The 19,660-nt window shown below is 34.5% G+C and overlaps 1 protein-coding gene across 2 annotated transcripts in view; it reads right to left on the reverse strand.

Moving 5' to 3' along the window:
• Positions 1–1,029: 1,029 nt before the first annotated feature.
• Positions 1,030–19,660, reverse strand: part of LOC139824751 (uncharacterized) — a 41,237-nt gene continuing 22,606 nt past the window's right edge. Inside the window, exons 3-5 of one of the 2 annotated variants that reach the window (XM_071797293.1) lie at positions 14,611–15,712; positions 5,156–5,317; positions 1,030–5,036 (exon numbers count right to left, since the gene is read on the reverse strand). In XM_071797293.1, coding sequence (XP_071653394.1) covers positions 1,353–4,790 — 3,438 coding nt within the window. In that variant the 5' untranslated portion in view covers positions 4,791–5,036; positions 5,156–5,317; positions 14,611–15,712 and the 3' untranslated portion in view covers positions 1,030–1,352. Of the gene's footprint in view, positions 5,037–5,155; positions 5,451–14,610; positions 15,713–19,660 lie in introns of both variants that reach the window. The other variant, XM_071797292.1, reaches the window with a different exon arrangement.

Consider the following 19,660-nt stretch of genomic DNA (forward strand, 5'->3'; position numbering starts at 1 on the left):
TGTACATCGTGGACAGAAAGATTGATTTTTTTATAATATTGGAATGTGTTTGTTTAATTTTACAATTTATTTTCCAATGGAAGAATTCTTTTATTAAGCAACACGAATGCACATTCCGAAATTTATCACAAAAGAGAAACAATATTTCTGTCCACGATTGTATACGATTATCCCCTTTCTGGTTAAACCATAATTTTATTGTATATAAAATATCCAAATGATATCGCGAGTGCTATAATTAATATCTTGCGATATCTTTCGATCTCTCTCGGATATCCTGTGAAGATGTCTGCAAGATCTAAATAGCCGGACACTTGTGCATCCACTGGATATCCACTGGATATCTGAGACCATTTTGGGATGTCCCGCGGTTATTGCGATATCCCAAAATGATGTCTGTAGGACGTCCCTCAGATAAAGTGTGCTGTGTGGGCAAAATTAATGTGCCATTTATTTCATTTATTCATAATCAAACCCTGGCAAATACGTTATAATATTCTTTCTCAGGAGTGGCAGTCTTAGGTGGATTTTTATATGCTGTTGGTGGTCACGACGGTCGTTGTTATCTTAATGCGGTAGAGAGATGGGATCCGGGAACAGGTCAGTGGAGTTCAATATGTCCTATGTCCGTACAAAGATGTGGAGTCGGTGTAGCTGTGTTAAATGATAAGTAAGTCTTTACAGATAAATTATTAAATTTATATGTCATATCTGTTTTCAATCATTTTAATTTCCTTTTTAGTACGTGTCTTCGTATAAATATTATTTTATAAACTTTAAATCTGATTAAATATTAAATTTTTTAAAATAATAAAATTTGATATTAAATTTTTTATGATGTTTTAGATTGTATGCCGTAGGAGGAAGAGATATACGTTCCTGCTTAAATACAGTAGAATGTTACGATCCGCACACGAACAAATGGACACTGTGCGCACCTATGTCAAAGAGACGAGGCTGGGTAGGCGTAGGAGTAATGAATGTGTTCAAAACTTGAACTGAATAAGATGCGTAAATAAGGCACGGATATGTAAGGAATGATATCTTTATTCGGGATTTCTCAAGAACGCACGTGTCGCTAGCACATCTCAACGAACTCTGCCCGCACACACTCATACCACACAGGAGACAAGCCTGCCAACCACTCGAAAAATAAGAATTTTCTCTCACAAGCCACACAAGCGCTCTCTAACAAAGTTCTCTCTCTACATTTTCTCCCACCTTGAGTTGTTGACAGTCCCAACAACTCAACACACAGGGTTTACTTTAACGGCTCAAAACAAAAAAAAATAAAAATTTATCTCTCATTACAAAAGGAATAAGCTCAAAAGAACATTAACACATGACAATCCTTAAAGCTTAAATCTACACGGGGGCTTCACAAGTCTTCCGTAACGTGTACGCGTTTCAGGCTTTTCTACGTCAGCGTCCTTTCGCATTTCGCAAGTTTCATTAGCGGGAACAGTCTCTGCTTTCTCTGACGATTTCTTCTTCGATTGATGACAAGCTCTCAGCTCATCTGAAGATTCTTCCCCAGAGTGTACTTCTAAGGGAAATACTCGTTGTACAGGACGTATAAGTTCTCCCGTGGCTGTTTTTAAACGAACAACTCTCGTCTCTCCATCAATTCCAGGAATAAGTTCAATTATTCTGGCCAAGGGCCAGTCCAGACGTTTCTGCAGGTCGTTGCCGATGAGGACGACATCTCCCACCTTGAGAGTGCTTGTAGTAGATCGCATCGAAGGACACTGTTTCAGTTGACCAAGATACTCGATTCTGAAACGCTTTCTCAGAGCCTCGCGTAGTTCCTGAATGTAGCGAAGTCTTGCAGTAATTTTCTGAGTGGTAATCGCTATATCGACGTCAGGTAATCGGTCATTTTTCAACTCGTGAAAAAATAATGAAGGCGATAACGGCACGAGCTGACAGGTATCTTCAGCCAGGTAAGTCAAGGGTCGACTATTTATAACAGCTTCACAGTCGCAAAGTACAGTAGTAACCTCCTCAAAATTCAAGGCAGCTCTCCCAAGGACCTTTCGAAGCATATCTTTCATGGAGCGTACCATTCTCTCCCACCATCCTCCCCACCAGGCAGCAGAGGGGGGGTTGAATTGCCATTGAATTCGCTCAACGACGCCATACCTTTCCACTTTTCTCCAGTCGATGCTCTGCAAAAGGTTGTTAGCTCCAACAAAATTGGTACCGTTATCCGTGTAAACGTAGGAAGGTCGACCTCTTCTCGACACGAATCGCCGGAACGCTTCCAGGAAATTCTCCGTAGTCAGAGAAGACACTAGTTCAAAATGGACCGCTCTATAAATGGCACAAGTAAAAAGACAGACCCATGCCTTGGTTTTGTCTCGGAGAAACAAAGGGCCTGCGTAGTCCATTCCAGTAATCTCGAAGACGGCTGCATCTCTAACTCGTTTTCCAGGAAGAGCCGGGGACAATGTTTCAACTCTCTTAGCATTAAATCTGCGACAGGAAACACAACTGTGTATGACAGCGTTAACGCCTCTTCTACATCCCAGTATCCAGAATTTCTCTCGTAGAGCGTTAATCATAATACTTGCTGGTGCATGGTTTAACCTCAAGTGCGTGTATTCAATGAGTTTGTTTACCAAGGAATGTCGTGAATCTAACAAGATCGGGTGTCTGAAATCCATGGTATCGTCCCGATTCGCGACCGGGCTTTTCAGTCGAATTATTCCATCTTCGTCTAGATATGTGTTCATCAATTTCATCCTTGAATCCTTGAAGCCAAAGAAACTTTCACGTTGAACCATGCGTATCAATTTTAATTCCGCAGCTGTAACTTCTTTTACTCTTAAATAGGACCTTACTCGTTTCGAAGCCTCTAGTCGACAATTTGCAACAAACCTCATTATCCAGGCAAGTCGCCGTAGAATTCCCTCATAAGAAGTATCCGGAATCACCATTTCTCCACTTGCCCTAGACTCATGCCCCGTTGCATTAGCGACTAGCACGGACGAGATTTGTACAACCTTTGATCTCACCGTTCCTTTCTTCATCTCGCTTCGAACAGCATCTTCATCTATCTTAGCGTCGAATAGGGGCCACTCTTCTTCAGGGCGCGAGAGCCATTGTGGTCCTAGCCACCATTTAGTCTTGATTAGTTCCCTGGCAGAACATCCTCTGGACGGAAGATCAGCAGGGTTTAAATCTCCAGGAACATGACGCCAATCATCAGGTTCTGTCAATTGCCTAATTTCTTGCACTCGTCGCCAGACAAACGTCGCCCATTGACTCTCTCTCTTGATCCATGCAAGCACCGTGGAAGAATCAGTCCAACAGTATACCTTGACCTCAGGACGATTCAAATACTTGATGGTGCTACACAGTAATCGAGCTCCAATAACAGCACCCATCAATTCCAGGCGTGGGATCGTTGGCTTTCCTAGGGGTGCGAGTCTAGATTTGGCCTGAACTAAGTGAACTTTAATCCCCTGGCTGCAGACAACTCTTACGAAAATTACTGCGGCATAGGCGGCTTGACTGGCATCTACAAACAAATGGAGTGACAAAAAATCATTAGTTCCTCCAAAAGCCCATCGGGGAATTCTAACTTCACGAAGAAGCTTTAAGTCTCGAAGCCACTTGACAAATGCTGCGCCCGTCTCCTCATCGACCGTCTCGTCCCAATTTGTCTTCTTAGTCCACAATGCCTGCAGAATCAGCTTCGGGCACAAGAGCACCGGGCAAACAATGCCAATCGGGTCGAATACCTTCTGTGTGGCTGCCAAAATCTTCCTTTTTGTGACTACCTCGGGGATCCTTGGCTGTAAACAATGGCCGGAAATCTTTAATATGTCCTCACCTTTATCCCAGACAAGGCCTAAAACTGGAGTTTCTGTCGAGGGATTCATATTGCCAGAATACTCCCACCCTCGAAGGTCAAATCCTCCTTTACTCATGTATAGAGTCGCCTTCTCCTTGAAACCTTTTACCTCGTCGACCGTTGGGTGACTCGTTATACTGTTGTCAACGTAGAAGGATTTTGCAAGATCGCGTATTAAGTTGATCTCCTCCTTGGGCAAGTCTCGAGCGATGTTCTCCAGATGAAGATCGATGGTTGCTCCCAGCAAAAATGGGCTGCTTGATACTCCAAAAACGACACGACAGTGTCGATAGACCACAAATTCCGTGTCTTCAGGCCGTCTCTTCCACAAAAATTTCATAACGTCTCGATCTTGTTTCGAGACGCTAATCTGGAGGAATGCCTTTCGTATATCTGCTATCACTCCAAATTTGTGCAGCCTGAATCGTAGCAGCAACTCGGGTATCAATTCGATGAAATTTGGTCCCGTCTCTAAGCACTGATTCAACGAGGGACCTCCTCTTTCTCTTGACGATGCATCGAAAACCGGGCGAATCCGAGTCGTGCTATTTTCCTTAACTACGTGTCTGTGTGGCAGGTAATGTCCATAATCCTTTGCTTCATTGCTAGAAAGTTCTTCTATTATACCATCGTTTAACCAATCCTGAAAGACGTCGTCGTAGGCTTGGTAGAGACCATCTTGTTTTAGCTTCTTGATTGTACTTTCTAACCTCCGCTCAGCCGTCGCACGATTCATTGGTAGAGTTGGGTGGTTCTCCTTCCAGGGCAAACATACCTCATAACGTCCTTGCTCGTTTATGATTGTAGAGTGTCGAAAGCCTTTTAGGACGTTTTCTTGATGCTGTTCCTTCGTAGATTTTTGGATGGGATCTTGTATTCCCAAAACGTCCAAATTCCACAGGTCTTCGATCTTCGCCTCGTCCACATACATAGAAAAGCGATCGCCACACTGTCATTGTGCTGACAAACGTGCGATGGATTTTTGCCCATTATTGTCCATCCAAACTTGGTATCAACAGCCGTTACTCCATTATCAAGTTGAACTATTCGACCGGTTAGAAGCTTGCCAGCAACATCGGCTCCTATCAAGAGGGAAATCGGTACTTCATCGTGGTTAGCATCTGTGAGATTAATGGATTTTCTACTTAGTTCCTTGATCCAAGAACCTCCGGTCACCCTGGGAATATTGACACATATTTTATTCTGCTCGAATGCGTTGAAATTGCACGCATAGCCACCGTCAAGACTACGTAAACAAACGAGGTAGCGTTTGTGATCCAGAGGTTGAGTACTCACGCCTCCAAACAGCGAATGAATCATCGTGCGATTATCTGTTTCCTTGAATTGCATCTTCGCAGCCACGTCAGCTGAGATATACGAATGATGTGACCCAGAGTCAACGACCGCTCGAATCAACTGTTCCTGATTGTCGTTGTATACTTTAAGCATAAGTGTCCCCTTATGGAAAGAAACTACAGCCAGTAAATATTACACTTGTGTAGTTACTACAGGACCCCCTGTAGTTATCACAGAAAGGAACACAATAATCTGTAGTTATTACACGCTGTAATTCCTTTAGTGCGTGAAATTCCTGTAATATGGAATACATGTCTAATCATGAAGTGTGAAATCCACTACACGTGTAATCCACTATATGTGTAATATACTACACGTGTGGTAAGTGATTTGTGTAGTAGACTACACGTGTAATCCATTATATGTGTAATATACTACACGTATGGTAAGTGACTTGTGTAGTAGACTACACATGTAATCTACAAAATGTGTAATACACTACTACACGCGTGTATTAAACGTAATGCTACCAGTAATCCATGAAATTTGAAATAGCGAGTCTCATCATATATGGAGGGGTAAAAACAACAGTGGAGTAAGTCAAATTTTTAAAAATATTTTCTCGTGTGCATAGATGCAATTTATATATTGTACAGATTGCATCTATGCACACGAGAAAAGATTTTTAAAAATTTGAGTTACACCACTATGGTTTTTACCCCTCCATATATAGTATATTTTTACTTTAATGCAGCTGTATATAAATTATTTCTATAAATATTGTTTGAAATTTATTAGATTTAATGTATCACTTTTTAACCACATTTTATTATTTTTTATTTTATATTTTATAAGTAAATAAATATAAAAAAATATAAAGTATCAGTGTGTATACAGGGTATTCGCCATTTTGACATCATATAAACATATATTTTTCTTATATATATTATAATTATACACTACAGATTATTTTCCTATAATTCCACAGTGATATTACAGGCTATTATTATCCTGTAATATCGGCAAGATATTCACAAAAAAAAAATATTCTACTGATAAGTGGGGAAATTTGTTTCTTAAGGGTCGACAGGAGTAAGAGTGGAGACCTCTGTCGGCCGGTCGAAAATTACGGATTCGCTTTTCCCAAAGTTTAGCCTAATTAATTAACGAATCCCATTTTACTTATGCTCGTTTTAATCAGTAAGATCAGCCGCAAGTCGGTACAGAGCCGGATTTTGGAAAAAGGATCGAAATAAAATTTATAATAAATGTGGGGAAACGCGCAGCTAGACACGGGTCAGGTTGGGTCAGCTGCGAGTCCGTATTTTATTTATAATAAATTTTTAAGAGCCAAAATGCAAAATCCGGCTCTGTACCAGCATGCGGCTGATCTTACTGATTAAAATGAGCCTAATTTTAATGAGATTCATTACGTAATTAGGCTAAACTTTGGGACAAACGATTCTCACTAGTAAGAGCAGCTTATGGGGAATTTCCGTGGTAACATACTGACAAGGGCTGTGTTCAGAGGTGCCAATGGTGCTGTTTGCCCGCTGCCTGCGCGCCTGGTGGGGACACGCACACAGCTGACGGAGCCGTGTACGTGTGCGCTGGGCGCTCGGCGGCGACTCGGCGCGGCTCGGCCAGCTTCGGGCGGGTAGAAGAGCGCAGACAGCCATAGCCGGTTCGAAAGTCGTATGCGTTAGCGCGTAGGCTGACTTGGCTCGTCTATTATGTCTCGCGTATCCCTTCTGATGTTGATTTATAAATAAAATATATATTATGACATTGCAGATGACAATAAAATATCCTTTCCACACTAGTCGTGAAACACTATCGTGTGTTTCTTAATTATTTAAAAGTAATGAAACTAATAACAAAAAATGTTAGTAAAATTGATCGCAATTACATAAATAATATCTAATAAAATTATATTATCTTTATTTTAAAAATAAACTATATAAAAGAAATAAAAAACAGAAAAAGCGTAAATAATAGAAATCCACTCTTGGCCAATATGTACGCTTTCTTCTAAAAAAAATCATGTTATTAATTTAGAAAATAAATTATTTTTAACACAAGAAAAGTGAAATAAAACATTAAATTATATATTGTTTGTTTTAGAAATATTGTTTTGATAGTATAATTACTTTGCTATTAGCAAATACATATAATATAAAATTAAAAAAAGGAATAAATTATTTGTGCAACAATATGATAAATTTATTGTAATATTTGTTCTCAAATAAATGCATGGACAACGTATATATTTGTTGGAAACCGCGAGAAGGTGGTGGTCTCTTCCGTCAAGAGAAAATGTAAAAATTGTTTTCTTTAATATTAACAATTCTTTACATTTCCTACGAATGCAGATAGAACAGAGAGAGAGAGAGAGAGAGAGAGAGAGAGAGAGAGACAGAATAGGTATAAAGGATAAACATAAAATAGATATAAAAGGATAGACAAAAATATACAGGACAGAACATAGAAAAAAAGTGTGCAAGTAGAAACTTGCACATTGCTTCTTCATAGTTTTTAAGTGTGCAAGTAGAAACATGCACATTGCTTTCTTATAATTTTTAAGTGTACAAATTATAAATTTGAACATTACTTTCTCACAATTTTCAAGTATGCGAATTATAAATTTGCACGTTGCTTAATCAACATTTTATTTAGCTCATAAAGCTTCCTCTTATGAGGAAGCCTTTTTATATGTATAATTATTAGTAAATATTTATTAATTTGGCTTCCTCGAAGAGGAAGCTTTATGAGCGAAATCTTTTGGAACGTATCTATTTTAACATCCCGACTAGAGAAGTAAGACAGTACTCCATCTTCCACCTCGAGTACCACCGTACTTTGTATCGAAAAAACCTAAGTAACAAGTGGTGGACGTAATCTTTGTATCTCCAAAAATCTCGAAAAAACCTAAGCAGTAGTATTTTTATTTCCAAAAAATTATTACTCAAGTGATACACATCACAAAATTACGTTACCTTATCAAAAAATGAGTCGCGCTTCAAGTGACCTATTATTACAATTACAAAAAAGAAATATCTCTTTTTAAATTACAGCGCCAATTACAGAGAATATTTTTCGAGATACAAAGATTACGTCTACCACTTGTTACTTAGGTTTTTTCGAGGTATATCTTCCACCTCGAGTACCACCGTACTTTGTATAGCGCAAATTCTTGTGTAAATAGGCTAATAATATCTGCAAGTAATTTCTCCAATAGGGTTGACTTTTTTGGTGGCTCTGTATCAACTTTTAAACAAAAACTTTCTCGTCTACTCTTATAACCTGAATGTTCTCCATATTATGTTGTAAAATTTTAATTTTATCTTATTGTTCTTGTTTTTTCTTTTCTCTTTGTACGCTAAAGGGTTTATTACCCGTTAATAAAGTTTATTATTATTATTATTATTATTATTATTATTATTATTATTATTATTATCACAATGTCGACGGCAAAAACATTGCCATAATGAGCGTCGTGCCATCAAGTTGGCGACAACATTGCTCGTAGTTGAACTCTTTTCCACACTACACAAGAGGTAGAGCAAGGCGCGTTCGCGGATATTTTTTCTAATTCTGTATTACGTTGCATTTTGGCACTCAAGTCAACTGTAACCCTTAAAGACTATACCTCAAGTCTCAATTTTGAACAATTTAAATTATTGGCAACTTTTTCTAATTCTGTTATATTCTTCAGTTTTTTCTACCCCTATTTCATATATAATTCTTTAAAATTTGGTTGATTAGACCAACTTTATAAGGCTTCTATGTATGTACACAGATTCTCCGAAATTTCAAACGTCTGTAACTCAAGAACTGATTAATTAAATCTTACAATATTATATATGAAATAGGGGTAGAAAGAACTGAAGAATATAATAGAATTAGAAATAGATCGATATCTAAAATATTGAGAAAACTACAGCGTAAAACACACTTTTCTAAAAAATGAAAATTCCCTTAAAATCCATACCGGTCAACAGATTTTAATAAAATTAGAGGAGAATATACTTTCTATGATACTCTATTTGTGTGCAAAATTTCAACCCGGTATCTAAAAAATTGTAGAAGTAGATACGTGTACAAAAAATCTGTACACACACATACACACATACATACTTCCGGACATTTTCTATTAATATGATTTCTTGACATTTTGGAACATTCTAAATTTATTTTCATTTAAATCTCGAAAAATTTTTTTTTTACTATCACAAAGCTTCCTTTATGAGGAAGCAAAAAGAAAAGAGTATTAGTTTTAAGGTCACTTTACACGATTTATAATTCACGACAGTTTGTGACAAAATTGCATATATAAAAAAACATTCAAAAAATTAGAGGTACATGTAAAAAAATATATACATATACAGACATATGTATACATCATACATGCATTAATTATATATCTTCAAATGTTTTCTTATAGATTACAAAATACAAAACATAACAAATAGAATTATATAATTCTTCTGTCGTGAATTATAGATTGTCTAAAGACTCTAAAGTAACCTTTACACTAGAAATACCAAATAATTTTCTACTGTTTCAATTTTTAAAAGTAATGTTACATTAATCATGTTAAAGACCGAATAAATCGAATAATTTTTTTATTACAATATAAATTTTCTACTTTAAAAAACAGAATATTAAAAAATAAAAACGGTCGAAAATAGCTTTTGGTATTTCTAGTGTTAAATCGGAAAAAGTGCACAAGTTTTACTTAATATAATACTGAAAATGATAACATTTATAGCAAAAATATTTCCGTTCTCATCTAAACTATTACGAAAACTACAGCCAATTTTTGAAATTAATAAAAGAAATATGTTATAATAAAATCAAAATAGATATAAAAATAATGTTATTACAAAAAGAACAGATATAAAACTTAATTTATAAACCACGGATTACATATATACATATATATACATATATGTATTTAATGAAATAATAATATACATATCTTTCTTCCACATTTTTTACACAGAGTGGGCATTTAAAATAGAAAAAGTTGTTCGATTTTGCTAAGGAAACCATTCTATTTAAGGAATGTTGTACTTAAAAGTACAATTTTGTGGGCAAAATTATGTACAGCTATTTAAAAAAACAATGTTTTAAGGGGGTAGTACAGTCTGGCAGAGGATTGCGGAGGATCAATTTCAGGATTTATTTGTGACAAAGTGGTAGGTCATCAGGTTCATGGTGTATACGATATTGAAGTACATGTTTAGGTGCATTTACAGTATTTTTTATATAAAAAAATATTAAAAAATGTAGGAGTTATGAGTCATCTCTTTGCACGCGCGTTTGACTACAATGTAGGCAGTAGCTCCTGTACGGCGTGCCTGAAATGAAAAACGCAAAAAGGGTAATAAATTTAAATGTATTCCCCACCGGTTGACGTTCGAAAATTGTAAAAATGTTAAAAATTGTGAAAGAGTTATAGCACTTAACAAAAAGAAGTTGGCAAAAAGTTCATTGGCACAAAATAACTTCCTGCTATAACTCTTTCACAATTTTTAACATTTTTACAATTTTCGAACGTCAACCGGTGGGGAATACATTTAAATTTAATACCCTTTTTGCGTTTTTCATTTCAGGCACGCCGTACAGGAGCTACTGCCTACATTGTAGTCGAGCGCGCGTGCGAAGAGATGACTCATAACTCCTATACATTTTTTAATATTTTTTTATATAAAAAATACTGTAAATGCACCTAAACATGTACTTCAATATCTTATACACCATGAACCTGATTGGCCTACTACTTCGTCACAAATAAATCCTGAAATTGATCTTCGATCCGCAATCCTCCGCCAGACTGTACTACCCTTTTAAAAGACTGTCATTCAAAAGCGTACATTACGTACGAAATACGTACGTTAGGTCCGTACATTCAACGTACGTTGAATACTTCATCAAATAATAATTTATTTTTCTCCTTACCAATGACTATTTTTAACATTTTATAACTATTTTTAACGTTTTTAACATTTTTAATATATTGTAATACAGACCGTAGCTGTGTTCCGCGAAATTGACTGCCAGTGCTGAAAATCTATAATACATGTGACGCGACCTATACATTTTTAGTACTGGCAGTTTCGGAACACGACCAAGAGTGACATAATTTATATTATATTATTTATTATATTTCTTTATTATATAAATACATAAAATATACAAATATAATATATAATTAGACTTAGCTTTATATGCGATCAAAATTATGGACCTTTGATCGCGTATAAAGCTGGGTCTAATCAAATAAATCTTAAAAAATTATATATGAAATAGGGGTAAAAAAGACTAAAAAATATAATAAAATTAGAAATAGATCGATATCTCCAAATTTGCGGAAGTTAGAGCAACCACGAACATTTCTAAAAAAATTAAAAATTTTTTAAAAAAAAAATCTCATTGCCAAATTCAATACCAACCTTCCTTGAATAATACTATACTCTATCGATTAAAAAAAAAACATCTCAATATCTCAAAAATTACGGAAGTTAGAGCATATACGGACAACAAAAGCATACATACATACACACACGAACATTTTTTTTTAGGCGATATTTCGACGTTTTACAACAATCTGAACATATTGGCAGAAAAAACTCAAAAACCAATCTCTTCGTTGGTTTCTTCTACCCCTATTTTATATATAATTTTTTTAAATTTGGTTGACTAAACTTAACTTTATACGCAATCGAAGGTTCATATACGAAATTCACGAAAACAAAGCTTCCTCTATGAGGAAGCAATAATATATGTATAAAAAAGCAATATAAAGAATAAAATGAATAATAAAATAAAAGAAATTATATAATATTGTTTTGGAATTTATAATAAAAATATGATGTAAAACATCATTCATAATTTGTATGGAAATAAATATAAAGTATTATGTGTGGAACTTGTATTAAAACTAGCTGGTTACCCGGGGCTTCGCCCCGGCGTCTTTTTTTATAACTTTATTATATCTAGTTAATCTTATATCCACCAATATATGATTCATAAACACATATTGTCAATTGTAACTTTTTTACATCGCCCATGATCCTCACCAAATTTAATAACAACCTTCCTTAAATGATACTCAATCCATCAAATAACTTATACATTTTTTAGACATAAATCGGCAACCCCTTCACCGATTCTCGCCAAATTCAATACCACCAACCTATCTTTAATGATACTTTATCTATAAAAAAATTAGCTCGATATCTCAAAATTTACGGAAATTAGAGCAATCACGTAGATTTTTTTTAGACAGAAATCGGTAACCTCTTTATTATTAACAATTTTTTGAATTCTATTATATTCCTCAATTTTTCTACCCCTATTTTATATATAATACTTTAAGATTTGGTTGATTAAGTTTTAAGAATAACGTTCAAACATACCCGTAAGAATTTTATATATTAGTACAGCATTCTCGAAAAGTTAGACAAATTTTGGCCGGTTTCCAGTAAATCGGTCCATTAATAAATGAGTAGTTCGCAGTCAGTCAGACAGACAAACAGACATTAGGAAAATTTTAGAACCGATATCCTAAAAAATCGGTGATGATGCGGTTCTCAAAATACGTCTACGGTCTAATTAAGTTAGAGTATCATAAAGATAGTATATACCAAATTTGGTTGTTCTAATTTGAAAACTGTAGATTTGCATAGCGGATAAACATACATTCATTTATATAGAGATAGAGATAAAAATATGAATTTATTACAATTATATGTCTTGTGCTAATAATATAATAATTTGTAACAACCCAGATAGCACAGCTGATCTTTATGAATTCAAAAAGATCTGAATCTGATCTTTATGAATTCATAAAGATCAACTGTGCTATCTGGGAAAGTATAATCGCTTATCCATTTTTATATTAGTAAGCTCAATTTTTTTTAAACGTATGGATACAAATTTAGTAGCATCGGTCACTGCTTTTTCTATATACGTCCCAAAATCTTGTGACACATGTAGATTTCATACTGGCAATTAACATGGATTTGATTCCTTTAATAGGTCTTTGATTTGCATTAAAAATTTGTAGAACAACGTCCATCCAGATTTGTGCATTGAATGCATTAGAAACCATCTCTTATATAGTTCCTAATAACTTTTTTCGTTTTTTTGTTGCTTGCCTATTTATTTCCATACAAATAAAATAAATGATGTTTTACATCATTCATTATTTATACATTATATTACAAAAAAAAATAATTTAAGGTGCAAGAGATGCAGTATCTCTTTACATACATTATAATTAGTATGCAGGAAATAAATGAAAACATAGACGAATTTTGTGTTTTGCTAATATATTTATAGAAAATCCACAATAAACTTGAATGATTTATCAAAATGATTTTATATCAGCGGTGCACACGTAGTTTTGTTGTTAAGATTTTGCAGCAAATATTGAGATCCTGATGTATTTAAAAATTAGATGGATAATAATGTTGATTACACTCCGTTTTTTGTTCTTTTTTTTAATGTTATAAAACTTTATTTCACATTATACGAAAATATTTCACAATAAGTTTTATTTCTGTAATATTATAATATGTCATAATTATATATATATATATATATATATATATATATATATATACTTATTGCAAAGTGTTCTCATAATGATGTTTCTAATTCTCATTTATTTCTGATATTGTCGTATTTTAGAGAGTGACTATAGAAACTATAGCAAGTAAAAAAGTCGTTATTTTATTTTTCTTCTAATTTTTTCCAATACAGAACTGCCTAATTGCGTAGTTTTGTAATAAAATTATTTTAAAAATTATTTGACGAAAAATTGTCACATTATTTGCATGAGTGCATCTGTTCCTGCAATCTATGATGAAATTATAAGTCCAAAAAACGGAGTGTTTAATCAACATTATTATCCATCTAATTTTTAAATACATCAGAATCTCAATATTTGCTGCAAAATTTTAACAACAAAAGTACGTGTGCACCGCTGATATTAAAATTATTTTGATAAATCATTCTAGTTTATTGTGGATTTTCTAAATACATCAGCAAAACACAAAATTCATCTAAAGCGGGTGCTTGTTAGCCTTGGTACGTTACTGCCTTCTGCTACGGACGGCCAGAAAGCATTTTCAGGCCGTATTGCTAAAGCGGGGAGCACGCGGCAACGCCGCACAGACGCGGCAACGCCGCAGTCTTAGCATATGTCTCTCTACCGTGCGTCCGCGTGAGCAGTTCAATGGTGTGTGTGCGTATTCACACATAAAACCTAGAAGTTAGTTTCTCGACGTTGGCGACACTGAAACGAAGTTTCGTATTGTCACCGCGCGAGGTCTCCAACATCAATTCGGAGTTCGGCCGTGACTCCTGTCGACCCTTAAGATGATTTTTGAAAAATTATATATTTGCGCTGGTTATGACATATGTAGACTATATATAACACTTACATCAAATTAAGAAGTAGTCTACCCCGTAAGGCAGTTGGCTCACGATCCAGAGGTCCCGAGTTCGAATCCCACCAAGGTAAGTGTGTTTTTCAAATACAAGAAAATATTTATAATCATAGACTGCATCTTAAGAAACAAATTTAGTTATAAAATAGTAATAAAATTTCGAAAAAAATAATTTTTTTTTATGCCGGGGGAATATCGGAAATCAGTGTCCTCTAGTATTAAGAGGACTGCAATCTTAAGTCTAGTGTCTCATGGTTAGAGGATATTCCTCTAGATTTTAAAATATCTTCTTGAGACCGTATTTCAAAGGAAAATTCTCTAAAATCAAGCAGGAGCCACTAAATGACAGAATACAGGCTATTTTCCTGTAATATTTTCCTGTAATCCGAGCGTATAGTACGAAAATATTACAGTATATTACAATACTTCAGTCTGTAATTTCGTGTAATACTTTTATGTAGTTCCTGTAATATAATTTTCTGTAATCCGCTGTAGTTTCTTTCCGTAAGGGTCTGCATAAAAACTTCCGGGCCCGATGACAGATTGGACAGATTCTCCACGACGTCCTTTTGTTGAGTGTCCGTCTTCGCTTTACTTCCGGAGCTCGACGTATTAGAGGCCACACTACGACACAACAACAGAATATGCCTGTGACCACACCACGCACACTTACCCTTATAACGACAACTCTTGAGGTTATGTCCGATTTTGGCACAACAAAAGCAGGCTCTCTTTTCTTTAACAATCTCTTGCCTCTCTGCCAGAGATAGTTTCTTAGCCTTTTCACAATTCACACAGTTATGCCGTTCGTCACAAAAAATGCATTTAGAGTCGATCGTTTCATTTACTGTTAAAAGTCCTGCCGCCGTTGGTGTTTCCAACGCTTCCTGTTTCGTTCTCTTATTCCTATCCTTCACCTTTGCCTCTGAGGTGATGCCGAAACCACTAACAACCATTTCAATTCTTTGTTCTGCCTGAACCTCTTTCGCCAAAAACGACATGAGGTTAGTGAGCCTGTCCTTTGCAACGGTAGCGCCAGACGACGCCGGTGATCGTTGCCAAACTCTCAATGTCTCCTCCGGCAGCGAAGATTCCACTAGAGGATACAACATGGCCGCACACATTTCAGTAGTGACACCAGAGAGAAACCTGAGAGCGGCCACCGGGATCATTCCGTTCCAGCGGACGTATACTGACGCGCCGCCTGAGAAAGTGGACGTCAACTACGTCGTTACGCTCGGTAACGGTACACACATGGTTCGTGTCCGTGCTATGGTTCGTGTCCGAACTACGCAGATGGAGGGGATATATGCTGGTCGCGCAAACCCCTCTCCTGTCCGTGTACGCTCGGCACTCGGCAAGCTTCGAGCGGGGAGAGAAGGACAGACATACGATCTGCTGTCTCCTTCTCTCTTGAGCTGTGACGTTGCCGGCGCGGCGTTGCCGTTAGCACGCGCCGGCTATACCACGATGTCACGCATTTCGGGCGGGTTTCGCGTTCGTGTCTCGTGTCTCGCCGAGTGCCGAGTCTCGAGTTGGCAAATTGACGATGCGCTATACGTTACATTTGCGTTTATATTTACAAATTTTAATTTTTATATTTATAAATAAATATATATATGTATATATATTAGAAATTTATAAATATATAAAGATTGCAAATATAATTAAATAAATAAATATTTATAAACTTAAAAATTAAAATTCGCAAATGTAATGTATAAAAATCACGGTTTTATACATATGCTTTTTTATCTAAAAAAGTCTTACATTAAAAACCTTTACTTTAGCATAATAATATTTACATGTAATATTTAAATGCATACCAATAATTATATTATTAATTATGAGAAATAATTGTAGTTTATAATGTTCTTTTACTCTTATTAAATTTATTTTACCTATGCATGTTCAATTGGCCAAATTACGGCTAAATTACAAGCAACCACAAAAGAATATTGGATAAAAATAAAAACACTTTATTAAATAAACAATACACATGGGTAACATTTCGACTGTACTTATTATAATTAGTCTTCTTCGGAACGGATTACTATGAATATAAAAGAAGAAGATAAATATTAAAATAATCGAGATTAAGCGACTCAACTGGCCAATTTCTATTTATTTGTCTCACAACGTTTCGACCCCAATTGGGTCCTTCTCAAGTGAGATTATACATAATTATACGCAACAATAAATCATGCGTCGCAAGACGTTGCGCCCAAACCACATCATGCGAACGCCACGCTAGAACGAATAATATGTCAATATAAGATGTCAGATATAAAATATAAAAAAGTGGGAGACATATCGCAAGTACATCGTGAGAACTTACATGTTAAGTGCGTCAAAAGAATAAAATAACAAGTTTCTGAGAGTCGCAACGTAAATTCCGATAAATATTAAAACATGATAATGTTTAAGTTAACATACTAAAACATTAAACATTAGTCTACTAGACTAAAACATTAAACAATTTCCTAATAATATAAACAAAATAAATAATAATCTAATTGAATCACAAATATAAAAACGCCGGAGTAATCAAATGAAACCATGACAAGATAAATTTTATATTTATATTGAGAGGTGATAAAATCTCTTCCGTCAGGAAGAGAATGTAAACAATTATTAACGGGGGTATTCTGATTTAAAATATCTTTAAAATAGATATTTTTCAGAAATTTTTTGTAAGGAAACAAAGAAAGTGAATAACGTTAAACTTTGCATGTTCTCTTCACCTTATTTTAAAATTTTATTTTTATTTAAGTAACAAAAATGCTCTTCTTTTCTGTTATATCCTGGTCACTATAAATGACAGACGGTGTAAATAATTCTAGCTGTTCTAGGTATCTGAAACACAAAAAGCTAAAATTTTCTTATTCTGCAGAAGTGTGGCTATTGTCTGAACTAGAATTAAATCAATATTTCTATTCTGTGTGTGTAAAAGCGGCTTTTTTATTAAAAATATTATAACTTTTTTCAAAATTTTATTAGTATTTTATTAAACGAAAAAACAAATAAACTATGTTTATTCTAGTTCAGACGATAGCCATCACTTATTTTGAATAAGAAAGTTTTTGGTTTTTACATTTCTGATATTTAGAACAGCTAGAATCATTTACTTCATCTCTCATTTACGTCTTTTAGTGAGATATAACATAGATAAGAAGAATATTTTTCTTACTTAAAAAATAAAAATATATTCTTAAAATAAGATTTAAAGAACATGCAAAGTTTAACGTTATTTGCTTTCTTCGTTCACCTAATTAAAAATTTCTGAAAAATACCTATTTTTAAAAACCTTCTCCGGCTCCAATTGTGCTCAACTTGTATTCATGTTTAAAAAGAAAAATTTATTTTACTAAAGTTAGGGCCAAAGCACATATGACAATCGTAGTCGTGGATGTAAGTAACGCACAAGCTTTGGCGTATCCTGATCTGTCAGGTCGGGGACTACGACCGTCGTATATCGCTACGCCATGTTATGTGCTTTGACCCTTCATTGTTTATATACAAAATATTACATATAACAACTAACAACTAAAAAATAAGAAGTTAACTTCACGCGTGAGAACTCATGCGGCGTTGCCAAGTAATAACTGACCCCTCTCCTCTTCTGTCATTCCTGAACCGAGCGAAAAATTCATCAAATCGCGTACTTTACACAAGTATTTCTCGAAAACGCGTACCGCAAGAGTATTGACACTCATCGCATATTATTTCTATTTTTATGGATCATATACTAGTTTTTCAAAAACATTTAGAGAAAACTTTTTTTACAATTCATTATAATGTCTGTTTTACAATAACTCGGAATAGGAATTCCATGTTAAAAGTTGAAACTTTGTAGCTCAATATCTCGATTTTTAATACCGTAAGAGGTACTGAAATTTATACGACGCATAAAGCACACCTAAAAATTAATGTATATTTACAGTTTTAAAAGAAATCTAGAGAAAATCGATTTTCCGGAGAACGTCCTTAAGATCTTTCAAACCAAAATACGCCCTTGTAATTTATTATTTGTCATTAACATATTGTTATTAATTACATACATATAAGTGTGAGGAAGCATATGGTACAAAATAATTTCAATATTCAAATTATTATTGTAATAATAAAGAAATCAATTATTTACAGTTTCTACTGTGTGTGCGTGTGTGTGTGATATTATTGACAAGTTTTTTTGCACGTTTACATTTTTTTTGCAGATTTTTTACACGTTTAACTTTCACAAGTGTGATGTCAAATACAGACAAGATTTTTATTTATCTGTTATAAGCGTGACTTCAAATGCAAGATTTTGATAATCAAACGTTTAACATTTTCAATCTGCAAACGAGTGACCAGCAATATCATCCACAGCATGCAGTCTTAAAATACTACGATTTTCTCTAGAAGCACTAGCGTATAATTTATTCGCCGACATTACGAATTTCTTCTGCAACAATCACATAAAATATTGAAGAGTTTTCTTGAACGATTTTATAACAACGTCTGCATATATGCTCTTGCATCATTAACCCTCCGAGGCCACACCTCTTTTTTTAATACGCCCCGGCCACACGCGTATGAATATGAAAATTTAATTTGTATTTCTAAACATCATGAATATTATTAATTAAACAGACATATTTTACATTTAATTATATATATTTGTGTATTTTTATATTGTAAATTTTTTATCACACACAAACGTCTTGCCGTTGATTATTATTGTCATTAAGCTTTTAAAAAATAATATTTATCATATTTAGAAAAACAAATTGCATTTTCATACTCACACGCGCATTAAGTGCATTAAAGAAATTTAAAATATATTTTAAAAGTTAAGATAAGTTTCTGTCTCTATAAACTCTTTCTTCCAAATCTTTCAAAATTTTTTGAAAGAATAACATTTGAGACAGCATTTTCTTTAAAGAAGAATAAACATTTTTTAATAGGATTATTATTTTAGAATGAGAATGTGAACAATACCTTAATGAATTAATAATGCAAAGACATACAGACGTTGTTACAACCATTCGAGGAAACTGTT

Source organism: Temnothorax longispinosus, unplaced genomic scaffold (assembly GCF_030848805.1).
Source record: "Temnothorax longispinosus isolate EJ_2023e unplaced genomic scaffold, Tlon_JGU_v1 HiC_scaffold_55, whole genome shotgun sequence".
NCBI classification, from domain to species: Eukaryota; Metazoa; Arthropoda; class Insecta; order Hymenoptera; family Formicidae; genus Temnothorax; species Temnothorax longispinosus.